This window comes from Pimephales promelas, chromosome 1 (genome assembly GCF_988280905.1).
Source record: "Pimephales promelas chromosome 1, fPimPro1.hap1.1, whole genome shotgun sequence".
NCBI classification, from domain to species: Eukaryota; Metazoa; Chordata; class Actinopteri; order Cypriniformes; family Leuciscidae; genus Pimephales; species Pimephales promelas.
The window spans coordinates 3,937,649-3,957,142 of NC_142769.1; the positions used below are offsets into that span (position 1 = coordinate 3,937,649).

General features: G+C 34.6%; 3 protein-coding genes across 6 annotated transcripts in view; 1 reads left to right on the plus strand and 2 right to left on the minus strand.

The window, feature by feature from the left end:
- dennd5a (DENN domain containing 5A) overlaps positions 1 to 1,349 on the minus strand; it is a 62,390-nt gene extending 61,041 nt beyond the window's left edge. For 2 of the 3 annotated variants that reach the window (XM_039690880.2, XM_039690879.2), the window contains exon 1: positions 1,034 to 1,348. In XM_039690880.2, the coding sequence (XP_039546814.2) occupies positions 1,034 to 1,133 (100 nt within the window). In that variant the 5' untranslated portion in view covers positions 1,134 to 1,348. Of the gene's footprint in view, positions 1 to 1,033 lie in introns of all 3 variants that reach the window. The other variant, XM_039690881.2, reaches the window with a different exon arrangement.
- Positions 1,350 to 5,372: 4,023 nt separating this feature from the next.
- Positions 5,373 to 12,080, minus strand: tmem41b (transmembrane protein 41B). Its single transcript, XM_039690921.2, has 8 exons — positions 11,943 to 12,080; positions 11,759 to 11,864; positions 10,111 to 10,228; positions 9,891 to 10,019; positions 7,966 to 8,059; positions 7,741 to 7,845; positions 7,518 to 7,656; positions 5,373 to 5,691 (listed from the first exon to the last, which is right to left on the minus strand). Exons 1-8 carry the CDS (start codon positions 12,012 to 12,014, stop codon positions 5,522 to 5,524), a joined length of 933 nt encoding a protein of 310 aa, XP_039546855.2. The 5' UTR covers positions 12,015 to 12,080; the 3' UTR covers positions 5,373 to 5,521.
- Positions 12,081 to 14,157: 2,077 nt separating this feature from the next.
- The window catches only part of ipo7 (importin 7), a 28,439-nt gene continuing 23,102 nt past the window's right edge, over positions 14,158 to 19,494 (plus strand). For both annotated transcript variants that reach the window (XM_089117626.1, XM_039690800.2), the window contains exon 1: positions 14,158 to 14,498. In XM_089117626.1, coding sequence (XP_088973752.1) covers positions 14,415 to 14,498 — 84 coding nt within the window. In that variant the 5' untranslated portion in view covers positions 14,158 to 14,414. The remainder of the gene's footprint in view (positions 14,499 to 19,494) is intronic.

A 19,494-nucleotide genomic window follows, 5' to 3' on the forward strand; every position in this document is an offset into this window, starting at 1 on the left:
ATACTGCCTCTTGATTCCGTGCGCATTCTCAAAATCAGTCTACATGAACAAAATGATGCCGTTAAATGGGAAGAGTATTATTTAAAAGTAAGTAAACCACTATATTACTGCTTTATGTCGACTTGAAATGGCCTGAAAACATGAAGACTGTGGGGGTTTTAGTGAGAAATCAGCTTAGTGATATTATAGCGCGTCTGTGACCAGTGTTTATGGAGTTTGATAACTGATGGAAATAAGTTGACAATTTAAAAAAAACAGCTGAACATCAGTTCACAAATAAAATATATTGTTTAAATTGTTACTGGCTTTAGTTATTGTTTTGGAATAAAAGTAAAAAATGCTTAATAACACAAATACAAAATTGTATTTTGTATTTTTGCATGTGTGTGTGTGTGTGGGGGGGGGGGGTTTACTGGAGATGAAGGAATTGATCAGATCCAGATGTTAGGTTGAAAAACTCTGAACAGATTACATAATAATGCAACATTGTTTTAATGAATGCTGGAAATAAAAATAACTGTTTATGAATAAATAAAAGCTAATTAAGTCAACACAAACATAAATAAAAACAGGACAAACACTCGAAGATATTGAATATAGATTGTATATCATAACACTGATCCTCATTCGTTGTCTTTTAAAACAGAAGTAAACAATGTCAATCTCCGTTTTGCTTTGGTTTATGTTTTATGTTCAAGAATATAAATGGAGGAGCTATTATGAATTGAGTTTAATCGACTTCATTTGAATAAGCTTTCAACAATAATACACAAAAATGAAGTACAGCTGTCCTTTAAGAATCAATAGTCTCTTATTTTATAAGGTCAACACTCCTAAAGCCCAGTGTCTATGTATAAAAAAATAATAGTAATACAACTCGTCTACCCAACTGAAAAGACATTTTCACGTATTTTCAGCTGCGGTCGTCACTATTATTGTGGTTAACCTCACATAACTAACACCTTTAAGCACAATATACAATAAAGCCTCACAAATCTGTCGAAATCAGTGCGGTAAAGTGATCTGGTCTTACCGGACAGCTCGTCTGGCTCTAAGCCGCTCTCGGTGTCCAAACCGCAGGTCACGAAATAATCCGCGAAGCGGCAGGAGCTCGAGCTGAATCCGGTGCTCATTTTGAGACGGCTCCAGTTGTGCTCTTCTGTTTGTGGGTTTAGAGGAGCGCATAGTACGAGCTCCCTCGATCATTCTGCGCAGACATTGCGGATGAGGATCAAGATAGGAGAAGCCCCGAGCGCCAGTCGCATTGTGGCCTCCGGTAACGTTACAGCTGTTCTCTCATCGTCCTCCGAGTCCTCAGCGGGCGCGCACTCGCTCGCTCTTGAACATGCGCACTGCTCTACTCGGGATGACGTTATGCGCTTAAAGCATCATCGCGCGTGAAGAGACTGAACGCCGCTGCATCAAACTACTTATCGCTTCTCTGACAGAAAAATAACGTCGAGTCACATATTCAGTTGTCATCCAGGAGCTAACTATGAAGTAATTGCAATTTAAATAATTCGTCGTGATAAATCGTAGCAGAATGGCAATAAATGTTGTTTGATGTTGCCCTCTGGTGCTGGATTTGGAAATCGCGTGTATTTTAAAAACAGGCGATTCTTCATATCACTTATGAATGTAAAATGTGTCAAGAAAAAGTAATTAATTATACATTTTAAATGAGAAGGGTCTAATTTTAGTCACCAAAAAATGTCTTACACAGAAGTTTGAAGATAAATACTTTTTAGCAAAATCGACACAAAATACTTTGAAATAAGTGCAGTCCCCCCACCAAAAAATAAATAAAAATAAAAAAAACATTTCTTCAAAGCTTCTTCAAACTGATGACAGAAGGAACACATGGGGGAAGTACTGTTATTAAATTATAATTTACTAAATATCAACTGTGTATAATATTAATAGAGACTTTAATTTTGTAAAAAAAAAATTATAATAAAAATTTAAAAAAATCCCATTCTCTCTACACTTTTTTCTCTATCCTCAATTTTATGTATTTCTTCGTTGCAGAACAACAACAACAAAAAATGCAAACCTCCTACTGAACTGAAAGGAAAAAATATGATGTTTCTTCATGATACTCTTAGATCATGACATATGAATGTAAAATGTGTCAAGAAAAAGTAATAAATTAATTATACATTTAAAAGGAGAAAGGTCTAATTTCAGTCAACAAAAAAATTGTCTTACACAGAAGTTTGAAGATAAATACTTTTTACCAAAATTTGAAAACGCGACAAAATACTTTGAAATAAGTGCGGTACCCCCACCAAAAAAGAAAAAAACAACACATTTCTTCAAAGTTTCTTCAAACTGATGACAGAAGGAACACACGGGGAATACTGTTATTAAATTATAATTTACTCGGTATCAACTGTGTATAATTTTAATAGAGACTTTAATAAAAAAATTTTTAAATAAATAAATAAATAAAAAACCCATTCTCTATCTCTACACTTTCCCCCCTAAAAAAACAATCTCTATTTTATCTATTTCATAGTCATATGTATTTCAAGGAAAAAAATATGATGTTTCTTCATGATACTCTCAGATCATGACACAACTTAAAATGAATGACATTTCGGATTTTCAAACTGTCACTTACTCGGATGTCCTGACAGAAATGTGAAAGTATGACACTTTTATTATTTATTTATTACTTTTGTAAAACTAAAATAAAAAAATAAAAAGCTTAGTGCTAATAACTGCAGTTTCTGTGACACCGATTATTTGTTATAAAAACATATTGTACACATGAATGCCAAATAAATAGATTTATTCTGATTTTAACATTTATGACTTTACATTATATAACAGAAGTTAAACGGTCTGGGAGGTAGACAACCAAAACATTTTGAGTGAGTGATAATTAATCAAATATTTGATATATACTGTACTGTACAACAAAAATACAAATCATAAATTGCTCAAAAAGTGAAGTTAGTAATGATATAATCTGCCCAGATGCTTCATTTTAAGGGTGAGCCACTATACAAAAAAACATAATTTTCTGAAAAGGTTGTATGTAATATAAATATGTTTAAAACAACTTTAATAATCATGTCAAATAGTAAATGAGTCTTTATTTAAAGATGGAGTTATAAAAATGAGTGCATACATATACACTGTGATTCAGTGAAAATAAAGATGCAAATGTTCCTAATGTATTTAATCATTATATTAATAAATATATTAGAAGACGGACAGACATTAATAGATTTTAAAAATACAGCACACAGCAGTACATTTTCCATTTAATCTTGTGTAATACTGTAATCAGTAACCTTAATTTATTGATAAAGACAATTCCGTAAAAAATATGATGAAATCAGGATGAGAACAATTAAAGAAAGGTGAGAGAGATTAAAATCAACACACAAACCATCATAACAAATACAGTTTGGTGAGACTTTTGCAGAACAACCGCATAACTCACATTTGCTCTCTCAGTTTGGTACCATGTTACATGGATCAAAGCATGAGATAAATCAAATGAGGTAACAGGGAAATAATATCTGGTATAAGACCGTCCCTCATCGCACCCTTTAACTTAAGGGAAATTTCAGTGCAAACTCTGCTCATTTATTCTCAATTCTCATCCCAACATAAAGTAAGTCAGGAAAAACCGAGCGTATTGAAGATTTAACAATTTTCAGGTATCCAGAAAGTACAAACAGCGTTGTATATTAGACAAACGTAAGACTGATTTGTTTTACTGAAAGGCAACTTTAACGGCATAACCCCACTGAGCCGCCTCGATTAAATCGACATATTCCATATCCGACAGGAAAATGCTTTTAAATGGTTTCCATTTAAACCATTTTACAGTGGCTTGACTTGACTAGGTCCAGGATATACCAACTGTAACAGTTACAAAGCTCCTACATGTCCAAGCTCTGAATGTAATACTTCCCTCAAACCAAAAACTACTTCATCATTTGGCATTTTGACCATTTCATCTGAATGTAAAGAGAAAAATTATGTTTGAAATGCTAAAATATGCCCCAAAATGAGAATTCTCTCATCATTTACTCATCCCTGATGAACACAAAATTATTTTTTTATGAAAATAATCCATTTCTGTGAGTCCATATAGTGCAGGTGAATGGTTGACGCTTGGTTGACGCAATCCATACAACCCCAGTGGATGAATCGATGTCTTAAAAATCCTAATATTTTCAATCTACTCTCATTTGAGCGTTCAAGAGAGGGACGTTGTGACACTTCATGGTCGAAGACCTTGATTCACATTCAGATCGCATTATATGGACCTAGAGATGGATTATTTTCCTAAAAATCTTCATTTTTGTTTATCTGAACTAAAAAAAATAGGGATGCACGATATATCGGCCACATTATCGGTATCGGCCGATATATGATCATTTTCAATGTTATCGTTATCGGCCCGACAAGAACATTTAGCCGATATCTAAAAGCCGATAAATAATGTATTATTTCCTTGAGCTGAGGCACTTTAGATGTGAACTGTTCAACATAATGCTTTTAAACTGCTTGAAATACGATTGAAATCAGGAAAATCCAGTTAAAGTGCAAAATATGCAGCGCAAGTCTGTCATATCGGCTACACAACATTAAAATAAGAACATCATAATTGTGTTTTTATCTTGGTTTTTAACGAGGAAAATCAAAAATTGTCTAAAAATTTGGATTTAGATTTAAAATATCGGTTATCGGCTTTCAAATATAAAGAATTATCGGTATCGGCCAAAATTGTCATATCGGTGCATCCCTAAAAAACAAAAACAAAAAAAAACATTGTGGATGGCATGAGGGCATGAGACAATGGATAAACTAATCTTTTAATGATTCATGTAAAACATCAGAATATTCGTTCCATTTATTTTACTTCAAGTAACCTGTTATATTAAGGCAAAACCATCTAAATGCAATCTACAGTCTCGATCTGTAATACTAATCTGGCATCATCCATATTTATGAGTATTTTAGGTCTATACCAAGAGCTAAGCACTACTGTACCATCTACAGTCGGCAGCGGTTCACATGAAACTGTTAAGAGATCCCAACTGCAGTCTAAGTTGGCATAAGAAATAAGAAATTAGAAATAAAATCTGTAAACCCACAAAGCTCACCCCCGAAAAGTCTCTGAAGCATGTAATAACACATTTGAATATGAAATTAGCTAGAAGTAGAAGTTGGCACTTTCCATTTCAACTCACCAACTTCAAAATGTCTCTTCCAGTGTATCACACATTATTCAGAACTGTTTGGGAGAAAATATTGTGAATTTTTAAATCCACTGACTGAAGATATTGATGTGGGAAATATTGCTTAGCGCTAATGGTGATGGATAATAAGTGATGATGGAATTTTTATCCCGTGAAAGTCCGGTCCAAACTATGGAAGGCCAGTCCTGACCCATCATATGAAGAAATGAGGGTTTGTCGTTCATGCATAAAGGAAGAGAAGAAAGCAAGGAGGAGCAGTTTCATTCCTGAGTTGAACCACGCAGGGGTGGAGATCTCTACTCAAGCTTCTGCTGGAGTTTCTTCTGAAAGCAGACGGGCAGGATGGAGACGACGGCCAAAACCCCCAAGACGATGAGAGAGTTCCAGGACACGGCCTCGCCAGCTGTGGTCAGTTTGTACAGCGTCGTCCCTGCGTTAATCGCCACAAACGACGGAGGCGCCACTCCTGTAGATCATACGACAGCTATTAGAGGATTCATTTGTACAATGTGCAAATTTCAGTTAAAGGAGTAGTTCACTTTTAAAAAAGATTTTGCTGATAATTTACTCACCCCCATGCCATCCAAGATGTCCATGTCTTTCTTTCTTCAGTCGAAAAGAAATTAAGTTTTTTGATGAAAACATTCCAGGATTTTCTCCATATAATGGACTTCAATGGGAACCAAACGGTTCAAGGTCCAAATGAGAGTTTCAGTGCAGCTTTAAAGAGCTTTAAACGATTCCAGACGATGAATAAGGGTCTTATCTAGCGAAACGATCGCTCATTTCAAAAATAAATAAAAAAGGTAACGTTTTATAAGCTCAAATGCTCGCCTTGATCTGTTCTGTGATGAGCATTCGTGACTCTCCTGTTCCAACTCGTTCATCGAAATGAACAAATCTTTTTTCGAGTCATTTCGTTCGTTGAATGAACCGAATGACTTGGAAAAAAATGTGTTCATTTTGAATGGAGAAAATCCTGAAAAACCTTCATTTCTTTTCGACTGAAGAAAGAAAGACGTGGACATCTTGGATGACATGGGGGTGAGTAAATCATCAGCAAAAGTTTTTTTAAAGTGAACTAACCTTTAAGAAAATTAGTGACATTTGTGGCACTGGCTATATTTTCAGTTTTTAAATAGTCACACTTGTGATCTTTGCATAGTATAAGCATATTAAATTAATTGAAAATTAGTACAATCTAAAGTAGCCTTTAATAATGTCTAAATATATATCCAAATTCAAAAGTAATAAAAGTAATTAATTATATATATATATATATATATATATATATATATATATATATATTAGGGCTGTGCAAACATTAATTGTGATTAATCGCATCCAAAATAAAAGTTTGTGTTGTGTGCTGTGTATAATTATTTTGTATATATATACATATGCATGCATGTATATATTAAAGAATTATTTGCACTGTATATATACACATAATCTATATTGTATTTAAATATAAATATTTTATATATATGAATAGCACATTTTCTTAAATATATACATGCATGTGTGCATATTTATATATAGAAAATAATTATACACAGCACACACAAATATATTATGTTAACACAAACTTTTATTTTGGATCTGATTAATCGCAATTAATCTTTGCACAGCCCTAATATATATATATATATATATATATATATATATATATATATATATATATCTACAGTGGTGGGCAACGTTTTTAGAATGGTAAGATTTTTTAATGTTTTAAAAGAAGTCTCACCAAGGCTTCATTTATTTGATCCAAAATACAGCAAAGGCAGTAATATTATGAAAAATGTTTACAATTGAAATGACGGTTTTCTATTTGAATATATTTTAAAATGCAATTTATTTCTGTGATGTAAAGCTGAATTTTTAGCATCTTTAATCCAGTCGTCAGTTTCACATGATCCTTTAGATCTCATTCTAATAACTTAAAAAGAACAGCATTTATGTGAAATGGAAAAATTTTGCAAAAAAAAAATAAAAACTTTTAAAGCATTAAAAAAATCTTGCCATTCTAATCATTTTGGCCACCATTGTATATACACACAAACATATACATTTATACATATATATTTCCATATTTCTATGCTCTTGACTTAAGAAAATAAACAGGGTAAATTTTGATTGTATGTTGACTGCAATTTTTGTGTCCAATAAAATTATCTCTTTAAAATTGGCATTTGACAAACTCACGTGTCTAACATGTAGCAACACCACACAAACTTGTGTGACTGAGAATCAATCTTTGTAAAAGTGATCTCGTTTGAAGATTGATCTTACCGAGAAAGGTGCCGAGGAAGAAGACACCCAGAGGCACATTAATGACAGGTGAGGTGATGTTGATGAACCAGTTCGGAAGGAAAGGAGTTATTCTCAAGAAAATGATGTAATTGATGAGATGTTCTCTATGCTTGTCCACCTACAATGACATTAAACATCGGCTCAGCATTACGGTCAGTCGATTTACATCCAAAAATGAAAGCTTATGATATGAAAATATCACCTGTTGTGACCATTTCTGAGCTCTCTCTGTGAGGTACTTGTAGACCATCGGCCTCCCGACTAAATAAGACAACATATAGCAAAAAGATGCTCCCAGGCCTGAACACTGTAAAGCATAAAACACAACAACATTTCTACATAAAAAATAGTCACTTTTCATACTAGAAGGCAAAGTTTGGCAGAGAGACCACTTTGAAAGGAATTTGCATACAAACAAGGAACTTACCAGACAGACGAGGAAGAGAGCGAGCGGGAAAGGGTAGAGATAACCAGACAGTATACTGAGGAATATGGAGCCTGGGATGGCAAACGTCTGAAGGCTGAGGAAGGCTTAGTTAAGGCCTTAAAGGGATACTTCACTTCTGGAAAGATGAACGTGTATTGAAAATGGGTCATTTATGTAGAAGAAATGTGAAATTATTTTTGAATTTGGAGCTTTCTAGACTGAGAAACTCCAGAAAATGTAGTTTTGGCTCATGTGGATGAAAGACAACAACTCCCAGAATGCACTTGCTTCGCTGCCCTAGGAGGCCACGCCTACCGGTAACAGAGCGCATTAGTTAAACAACAAGTCTAGGCTACTAGTGAGTCTCCGTGATGAGTCTGCACGAAAATGTGTTTCGAGATCACCCAAAATGTCCAGGTCGGGATTCGGCTTTTGCGTTCTACAGTCGCCATTCATCATGTTTACTGTGGCGAGCGGGACGAGTGAGGGCCGCGGGAGAACGGCGCGACTCATGTTTACATATATATATAGTAATATATATTACATATATGGTTCTGAAATTATATCTCGCAATTTTGACTTTATAACACGCGATTGCGACTTTACATCACGCAATTCTGCTTTATAACTCACAATTGCGACTTTATATCTCGCAATTCTCACTTTATATCTCTCAATTCTGACTTTATATCACGCAATTCTGACTTTATATCACTCAATTCTGACTTTATATCACTCAATTCTGCTTTATAACTCACAATTGCGACTTTATATCTCGCAATTCTCACTTTATATCTCTCAATTCTGACTTTATATCACGCAATTCTGACTTTATATCACTCAATTCTGACTTTATATCACTCAATTCTGACTTTATATCTCGCAATTCTGACTTTATATCTCGCAATTCTGACTTTATATCACTCAATTCTGAATTTATATCACTCAATTCTGACTTTATATCTCGCAATTCTGACTTTATATCTTGCAATTCTGACTTTATATCACTCAATTCTGAATTTATATCACGCAATTCTGACTTTATATCCCACAATTCTGACTTTATATCTTGCAATTCTGACTTTATATCACTCAATTCTGACTTTATATCTCGCAATTCTGACTTTATATCTCGCAATTCTGACTTTATATCTCGCAATTCTGACTTTATATCTCGCATTTCTGACTTTATATCACTCAATTCTGAATTTATATCAGGCAATTCTGACTTTATTTCTCACAATTGCGACTTTAAATCACTCAATTCTGACTTTATATCTCGCAATTCTGACTTTATATCTCACAATTGCGACTTTAAATCACTCAATTCTGACTTTATATCTCTCAATTCTGACTTTATATCTCGCAATTCTGACTTTATATCTCACAATTGTGACTTTGAATCACTCAATTCTGACTTTATATCTCGCAATTCTGACTTTACATTATGCAATTCTGACTTTATAACACACGATTGCGACTTTAAATCTCACAATTCTGACTTTACAACACGCAATTGTGACTTTATATGTCGCAATTCTCACTTTATATCTTGCAATTCTGACTTTATAACACGCAATTGCGACTTTATATCTCGCAATTCTGAGAAATAAAGTCAGAATTGTGAGATAAAAGTCGAATTACCTTTTTTATTTTTCATTCTGTGACAGAAACAAGCTTCCATAGTCTACTGTTCCAAGTTGTAATCCATTTGAATCAGCATTCAGTCGAAATATTCAACAACAAAATATTCATACTGGTTCATTCGATTCATTGGAAGATCTGAATTATATGAACAATTCATTCTCAAAATGGACATCACTACCTGTGGCGTTCTTCAGGGAAGTACCAAATTTCGGCTTGTTCTTTTGTCAATAATATTGACGAACAATCAAAATCAAGATTATTCATGGCACAAAGGATACAAGATATATGTAGCAAAGTATGCTACAAGCACTTGGGTGTAATATGTGTCCTTGTATTTAGACAGCACTGTGCCCAAAGCCTTGGCATCATCCATGTCTTTAGGAATTTTGATTTTTCCTTTCTCGTCTCTGCAAGACATCAAGAAAAGCATCAAACCATAAAGCAGCACCCATTAAAAAAACTCCACCAGTACAGAAGATTGCAGTCAGACAGACTTACTCGCTCAGCTCTGGGAAATTTCTGAACACTAGATACATGACACAAGCAGAACAGGCAAAGATGGAGACGAGGAGGAGGATTGACATGCGTGCAGAGGCTCCTCCAGGTGACTGGACTCCTTAGAGAATAATTCAAAACACATCATGAATAAGCTCTCAAAACATCTGTGCAATGTGTTGCATACATTTGCATCACTTGCTCATAAACCTCAGGGAGATTCAGGCCCGTGAGAGCGGTCCAATGCGGTGAGCTAGAGAACGCCAAAAACCGCGTATGATAATGTGACATCATCTTAAAGGAGCAGTGTGATTATTATCAACACCAAATCATTTACGACGGTGGAAAATCTAGGTGGTTTACAGGCTTAAGCCCGAGTAATTGACATAAAGAATACATATTAAGCATAATCAGGCTTTTAATATTGTGCTTTTTATGAAATCTAGCTCTTTTTTGTATGTTTGTTTAAAATAACCTGTTATACTATCAAATCATGAATCCAATATGTTTTATTTGTTGATTTTACTACTAATACTATTAAAAGTATTATAAGATAGTCAGTTCACTCCAAGTCATTACGAATCAGAAATGCTTGAAAGAGATATGATTATCAGTTCAGTTCGAAAAACTCAATTCCTACACGAAAAAAAAAAACACACTGCACCTTTATTTCGCCTTGTGACATCACAGGTCACGAGTGATGTTTAAATGTATTAGCCAGTATAATATATAGTATCAATAACAAAATTAAAGAAGTATCCTATAATATACAAATGTAGGATTTATTATCCAGTTAAACATGTTTTGGAAAGATTTAGGGTGAATATATATACCTAGTGGACTGTTGAAATAAACTATTTTGCATTTGATTTCTCATGTATTTAGATCATTTTGGAAGGGAAACCGAATATTAACAGACAACTGGGGTGAATGAAACAAAAATGTGTGTCTTTGTTGTCCTTTTTTTTTCAGAATGGCATTTTGGAATGTAATAAACAATACATTGTCCATTTATTTATTCCATATAAATAAAAAGTGGCTTTTTACAACAACAAAAAAAGATTATATTATTTTATAAGTCACTTCAAATTACACATAAACCTTCTAGAACAAACCAAAAACAAAAAAGCCACTGAAATTGATGTAACTTTTTTTTCTAGTAGCTTATGTTGGTAAAATAGTAACATAGTAGTATATAGTATTGTAACATAGTATTGTAACAACTCTTGTTCTCGTGGCAAAAAAGTTCCGTTTAAAGGCTGAACTTTGACTAAACGTACGAGTAATGCAAAGGCAAACACGTCATTACACAATACATTTGCTCTGAGTCACATTTATAGCCCATTTCAGATGAAAGTTTGCTGTAGATTGTGTTATTTCTTCCCTAAAGACACACATTAAGAGAAGAAATAACACAAAATCAAATAATAATCGACAAAACATTTGATCCTCGATCTGAAGAGTTAAGTTAATTCATTTTATGCTAACGTTAGTCATAGATATTCAAGTCCCAGCTGTCATATTTTCTGGTCGTGTTCAACAACACTGTCTCAATATAAATATATATGAACTATTCCGACTCTGAATAATCGAGGAACATTTACACAATAACTGTGTGAGATTGATATCAGGACATCCAGTCCGAATTTACCTTTGGGATCTGGTGTTTCGTTGGAGGGCCTCGGTTCCGGCTCGACCAGAGGACTGTTCTCTGTCTCACGGTTTGCTCTCTTCTTGGCCATGACGATCTGTTTCAGCTAAAGAAAATAACGAAGGCAAATCTCAGATATTAACTTAGATCATATGTCAATGTAAACGCTAAAATCTCCTCCTACTTCTCGGGACACCGGTGACCTGTGACAGTTGTCTTCTTCCTCGGTGCTGTTCCGTTCAGATGTCAACGTCATTGTTAGGCCGCTACTGCCATCTAGTGTCAACACTCAACACAAGCGCCTTGGTGTGACACGTAATACCTCAATACCATGGTAAATACATGGGCTGAATCCGAAAGCGCCCCCTATACCCTAAAATAGGGCATTGTTTGAGGGGACAGCCATTTGTGGTGGTGTCCGAAACCGTAGTGAACGTTATTGAGTGCACTTATTCAATCCCACATTGAATCGCTCGCTATTTTTCATTCACTCCTTCAAGTGAACAGTATTAGTGGACTAACGTAGGAAATCGTGGAGGGTTTAGGGGGCGATTTCGGATTCAGCCAGGGATACCCTTTACAAAAAGTGTGGTAAATACTTAAACATTAAGTAGTATGCTAAGAGGGTCTTTTTTGTAAGTTGTGGTAATATTCAGTAGGCTATCTAAAGCAAAATAGGCCTACAATATAGCATCTCTATATTAGTAAACAGTGATAGAAAGTGAAGTGATAGCCTACCTACATGCCTGCAAGAGCGTGATTAGGTTAAGTTATAACTTTACTAAACAATGACTATAAATTACTAACCCATTTATAAAAATCGCTTGTATCTTGGTTCAGTCAAAATTATTGGGTAGACACAAACTGGATATATTAGAGGCCGATATACAACAATATAAAACCGGTATTCGACTAGTTCTGGACATGCTGGAGTATAATCACGAAAGGATGATGGGGTTATTTTATCTTTGAATTTCTATAAAGCTTTTGATTTGTTATCATTCTTTTATTTTTAAATGTTTATATGGCTTTGGTGAACATTTTTGTTTTGTAATTCAGTTATTTTACACAAATACCAATAGCTGAGTTGTTTCCCACCAGATTTGATATCAAGAGAGGAGTTAAACAAGACTGCCCTTCTCTTTATTTATTCTGGCAAGAGATGTTGGCTCTCCTAATTAAAAACTCAAACATCGAAAGATGAAATATGTTTAGACAGGAAATTCTGCTTAATTAGCTGACGATGCAACATTATTTATTAAAAGATTCCTAAAGTAATTGTGATTGGGGTTTAAAGCTCAATATTGGCAAATGTGAAATTATTACCATACAAGAATGCCCTCTTAAAAAGTCATATAATAGTCTTAATCAAGTGTCAAATATTTAGGCATAAACATCCTAGGACTGCAGGAACAGACAGGCTTAGGAACAGATCTGCTGAGACTGTCTCAGGAACAGGAACAGACTTAGGATTGGGAACAGATCTGCAGACTAGGACTGGCTCAGGAACAGACTTAAGAACTCGACTAAAAACTTTGAATCTGTGAAAATATTTTGCTATAGGCTACGTTACTAAACTCCTTGAGTTAAACAAATTGAGTCCAAGGTCAAACACTATCTGCATACGGATACGGACCTGTCTGAAAAACTGCAAGCTGGACATTGAACAGGATGTGTTTGTCCGAGTTCACAACAAGTTATGCCAAAGATTTGCAGGGGAACGCAGTTTTTCTCAGGGGAACGCAAAAGTTTTGCTAAAGTACGGAAAAGATTAAAAAAATAATAGTTTCTTCCATCCCATTTTTTCCACCACCATGTCCCCTTATAGGGCTCTCTAAGTGCCCATCTTACGAGTTTATTTTTTTATAGACGACAGTATATAGACATTGCCAAAAGAAAATGCATAGTAATAACAAACAATACTTGAGCATCAATAATAATTGATCATAACTGAGCAGTGAATCTGCATATCAGAATGATTTCTGAAGGATCATGTGACACTGTAGGGCAGGCTATGTGACATTTTCACACTTTTGACCAAAGCGTTACAGATGATGCCATATATGCTTCCATGTTTCTGTTTTATTTCCCAGAACCTTACGAAAATTAACCATGGTTTTACTCAATAAACAAACAAAAAACACATGGTTACTATTGCGACACTTACCATAGCCTATTTAACCATGGTATTTAAAACTGTGGTTATACGAATGCTAATCATTCAATCCCATAAAAATACATGGTGTCTACACGTTTACTGTAGTAAAACTATTGTTAATTTTCGTAAGGGTTACTATTTTTAAAAAAGTCCAATATATCAAGACGGATAAGAATAAAACACAATTTCAAACCGAAATTGTTATTGTGTACACACACAACTACGGTCACCATGGGAACTTTTTTTTTTGTATTAGGTAACGTTAATTTGGAACTCTTTAATTGAAAGGCAAACGACAAAAACTACAACTCCCTGCACGTCCTACTTGTGGAACGGAAATTCGCTGTGGAGAAATTGGCGCTGATCTATCCGGCCCATCTCGACTGCTCTTCCTTTCGCGCCGGTAGCAGAAGAATTGAGCGTCCATGTGCGCAGAGCCCGCCCGGGACTTCATAGATCACTGAGCCTTCCAAATCCGAGCCAGACCGCGACCTTGTAATGGATCTCAACTCTTTGATCGAGGCCCTTCGGGGCACCATGGACGCAAATTTGCGTGAGGCCGCAGAGAGACAACTCAACGAGGTAAAGTGATCGAGTGATGATGATGATGGTGGTGCGCCTCGGGCCTTGCGCAGCAGGAATGCTGTTGCCGTCATTTAATTTTAACAAAATGTATTTTTTGAAACCGGCTTTGTTGGCATATGGCCCTTCAGTAAAATGTAATATGAGTTAAAGATGTGTTATAGGGTCGAAATCGTATATTTTTAGCGTTCTGTATCACGCGCTAGCAGCTCGTGTCCGTGTACTACGTCACCGCGATAATGGCTCACGGAAAAGTGATAGTGTTAAACAGACGATACAACGCTTAAATGTAACGTGACTTTGAATAGTTGGTTGGAATGGATAAGGTTGTTTGCGTCTTTGTGTTTCGAGGTCATGTATTAAAGTGTGTGAGCATGTTAAGGCTGTTTGGTGCGCGCGAATGTGCTAGCGCGTGAGATGCTAGGCGCTAGTCTCTCACGTGTCAACATGAGGCAAGAGGCTTGTTGTTATTTCGCGCTCTTCATAAAGCCCTTCACCAACTTTACTTAACGCTCACATTTTCCGTGGTCATATTTAAACCAACACGCGGACACATTACGATTCTTTTTAATGTGTTAAATCGCAATTCCAGCACTGTTTAGGCCCATTACTTTAGCAAACTGCGTCAGTATTTAAAAGTACTGTGGTACCATGGGACAGTGATGTGTCAGATGCTGACATCATGATAATTAGATATATTTGCAACACTACAACAATGTCTCATTTGTTAACATTAAATAATGCATTTGCTGACACGAGCAATATATTTCTTTTATTACTTTATTAATGTTAGGAATCATTAGTTAAACAGTACAGTTCTTCATGTTAGTTCACAGAGCATTTACAGTTAATTGAACAATGCATTAGTAAAAGTTGAAAGTAACTTTAACTAAGAATAATGCACGTAGAAATAAATTCATGTTAACTCCTGATGTTAATTAAAGAAACCTTATTGTAGTGTAAATACAGAGGGAAAAAATAGAGAAAAATATGGATATACATGGTGTTTACCACGGTACATGTCCTTAAATCCTAGCTTATTTTTAGGACATTTATTGACAATCATAATAAATGGGATTGTCAGTTTTTTAAGTTTTTTTACATAGCCTATGTAATTGTCACTTTAACTTATCAATATTATTTTACATGCTTATACCTTGGTTTATCAATGGCCATATGTTTGGTGCCATGGTACAACTAGTTTTCTTTATACATCATGGTAAAGTCATGATATTGTCATATGATTCCATAATTTTGTGACTCAAGGTCAAGGATAATTTTACTTTCAATATCTAGTGTCGATCTAATAGTATCAAAATATGTTGTTGGGGGAAATTGTCATGTACTATGAAGGAGATTCAAGTCTTGTCATGTGTTCTTGTTTAAAGTAATGTAATAACCGAGGTAGTGCTTTTGATTTCTGGCCTGTGTATTAGTTTGTCAGCAGACATTTTTGGTAGATGGCTAGTCAGTTATATAATTGTTTTCGCTTGCTTTGCTTCATGTCAGGATCAAATAGCTATTAGGTGGTTAGTCAACTTTTATTGTGTGGTATCTAGGTGCTTGGGATTGTTTAGTAGGGTTGGGAGACCTGCATTGTCTCTTTTAGCAGTAATCTGTATACAGTAGTAGTTACTTTAGCAACATTATTAAGACAAACCTGAGAGATCAGCCCATAGACCTGCCTGGAAAGGATTTTGAATCTCTACCAGTGGGCCCCAGAATGACTTAAAAGTATTTCAAATAGTAAATTATTATTAATAAATGAAAATCTAACTCTAATATTAATTCCAATCCACTGCTAAAAAACACAAGATGGTAACTGAACATTTTCCTCAATTATTTTGGTAGCACATAAGTAGTGCTTGACCGATATTGTTTTTTTTTTTTTTGATGGCCGATATCTTAGAGAGCAGGTTGGTCGATATTTATATACTTTATATTTGTTTTAATCAATATTTAATAAATTAGAAAAAAATCCTTAAAATAAACATCCTTATACTTTAGATGGCAACTTCTTGAATCTGCAATCCTATTACAGTATTTTTCACAAAGTAATTGTTTCAAAATTACAGCACACAGTGAAAACAATATGAATATGACACAGTGGGCAACTGGATATAAAATTAATTATAAAAAATTAAGGATTTAAAGTTTTTCGAATTTTGTTCGCATTCACAAACTTCACACGGACCGACCGCCACTCTCAGTAACACGTTTATGCAGACTACAAATGCACACTTCACATGATATCACATGATATCACAAGGTTTGTGAAATTAAATGTTTATTATATATATTTACAGATTTGTTTAAATTATGTAGATGCACATTTGCTGAATGTTGACAGGAAATGATAAAGTATTTTAGTCTGATTGTTTGCCTTTTCTGTTACAAATAATATAAAAGCAACGCTTTACTTTTTCGCATACTATTTACTTTTGTCTATAAAGTGTTCGGTAGGACTGACAGAGATCGTAAAACAACACATCGGCCAATTAGAAACATTTATGCCAAATATCGGCCGATATATCGGCCATGACGATATATCTGTCGACCACTAGTAATAAGAAGGTACTAACCCTGAACCTACCCCTAAACCTAACCTTAAGGCGTCATGATCTGCATTGTTTTATAATGTTTCTTGGGGTGCACTTCTGTTAGTAAGACTTTTACATCAAAAACTGTCATAATTTAGGAATAAAAGGTATTTTTCCTACCCTGATTTTCAAGGTTAACTTATTGCGAAAGTGTTGATTATAGAATTATATTTAGTTTGTGACATGAAAGGTTGCAGTGATAAGCATGTAGCTGATCACAGACATGCAAACAATGTAAATAAGAGATACGTTGATTATTATGAAAGTTATAGCGCAAGTTCAAAACTCGGTTACTGATAAACTCATTGTTTGACCGCTCCAGCGACTGTAAAGGGAGCGTTCTTTGATCCCTTTCGTTATATAATTTGATCACAGTTTAATTAACAAAATATTTTGATCCTACTTAGAGAAACAATGTGAAGTTGACAGTTTAGTCACTGGTTTGATTTACTGACACAGACACATCTGACTGTATTTGAATCATCATATATCAGAAATATCTGATCACAGATCAGGCATTAGAATTATCAGTTACTTGCATGTTGTGGCATTATTGTCAAGTATCATATCGTAAAAGTCTGTTTGCAAAGCCTGCGCCGAAATTGCGACTGATTTATCAAAGCGTCCACAGTAAAATGTACCGCATACAAATAATGCTCAACTGAGACATTCACATTGTTTAAAATGACCACTTTTCTAGCATTAGGATCCCTTGGAGGTTAATGTTGTTTTTAGTCCATTGATCCTGTATTGCTCTTCTCGTCATGCTGGCAGGGCCTAAGTTGCAATGATGAAGGCGTTGATTTTTCTTCTGCTTTCGTTGCACTATTAGCCTGTGTCATAAATAGGCACATTCCAGGACGAGTCGTTCTCTGGGCTCGGTTGCAATAAAAGCTGTTTTTAGACTAACAAGGAAGTTTTCCGTTCTGAAACTTGCAGGACATTCTGATAGTATGCTGACCTCTTATGTCAAATCCTCACGTAAAATTATACTTTTCAGTTCATAATCCCTTTAATTCATGTACAGTAGATGCCTTAAATTATCAAGTACTTTATGTGCACTAAGTAAGTACACAATGTAAAATAAAGGGCAACCAATATTTTTATTGAGGAAGAACATGCAGTTTACAACAATTTTGCTTTTTATTTTGTGTACATGGTGTGTGTGATTTGATTTAGCCAGTCAGGCGTTTAGTTAGTTGGAAAGTTAGTAGTTACACTTAAGTTTAAGGTGTCCTTGTTACAGTAATTTTACATTTAAGTCATGAGATATATTAATAGGGCTGGGTATTGAGACAAATTTCACAATTCGATTTCGATTCACAAGCTTGCAATTCGATTTCGATTCAATATCAATGATTTTGGATAGTTACAATAAATGGCAATTTTTCTCAAGGGAATCAAATCTCTTAAATGCTAGTTGTAGCCTACTAGGCTTCATTAGCCTAATATGAAGGTAATAATGAACTGTTTTGTACCTATACAATAATCACTTAAATTACACTTTTATTTATTTTTATAATAAACATTTAAATGGTGTCTGTTCCCAGATTTATTTAAATATGCATTAAATATTAAAGAACATTAAGATTATAATGCATATGTAATATGGTGTATATATTTAGCAAAATGCTCCTCTGTAGAGTTATTTGTTCTTGCTGACTAACGAGTTTATGTGGGTTTTCTGAGGTAAATATGACGATACATGACATTGATTACAAGCTGCTTAACTGACGTCTTTCCACGGTTGAAAAACTGATTGAGCGAATCAATGTGACATGATAAGGATTTTGATAAGTTGTACTCTATCTTTTAACACACTTTCAGATGCTCATTCATGTTTATTTTGAACAGAGAATCGATTAATATCGAGAAATCGATATTTATTACCCAGTCCTATATATTAATATTATGTACTTTCTATAGGGTTTGGGTTACACTTATTTTAAGGTAGCGTTATGCATAATTTACTATCATGTAGTTAGCAGCACATGGTAGTAACGTGTAACGGTCACCTTAAAATAGTGTTATGACATGATTTAGTAACTACATGTAACGTGTAACACCTGTAAAAAAGTATTTAGTTGTTAGTGCTGGGCGGTATGATAAAAAAAAAAATCTACATCTCTTTTTCTTTTCTTTGTATGCTTCTGGGTATGAGACCGTAATATCAGTATAGTTTTGTTTTTATTCAGCTATTAGGGTCTATTTTGGCATTTCATGATCGCTTACCCAGCCTCGTTGCTTTTGATCCTAAAGTAGATTCTCAAAAGTTTTTTTAGATAACATTTTCTTAAGACTTTTACATGCATTTCTTTTGTCAAATTACGGGAAAAAGGTAATAGTTAGCATGGTCATCTGGGAATTATTGCATTATAAGAATTGATGCCTGCTGC

What these genes read in the sequence shown, in the direction of transcription:
- tmem41b (XM_039690921.2), bottom strand. Translation starts at nt 12,014, where the DNA reads ATGACGTTGACATCTGAACGGAACAGCACCGAGGAAGAAGACAACTGT. An exon ending in AATTTCCCAGAGCTGAGCGA is followed by an intron (nt 10,020 to 10,110) that starts GTAAGTCTGTCT and finishes GATGTCTTGCAG; the next exon opens with AGACGAGAAAGGAAAAATCA. An exon ending in CTCAGAAATGGTCACAACAG is followed by an intron (nt 7,657 to 7,740) that starts GTGATATTTTCA and finishes ATGTCATTGTAG; the next exon opens with GTGGACAAGCATAGAGAACA.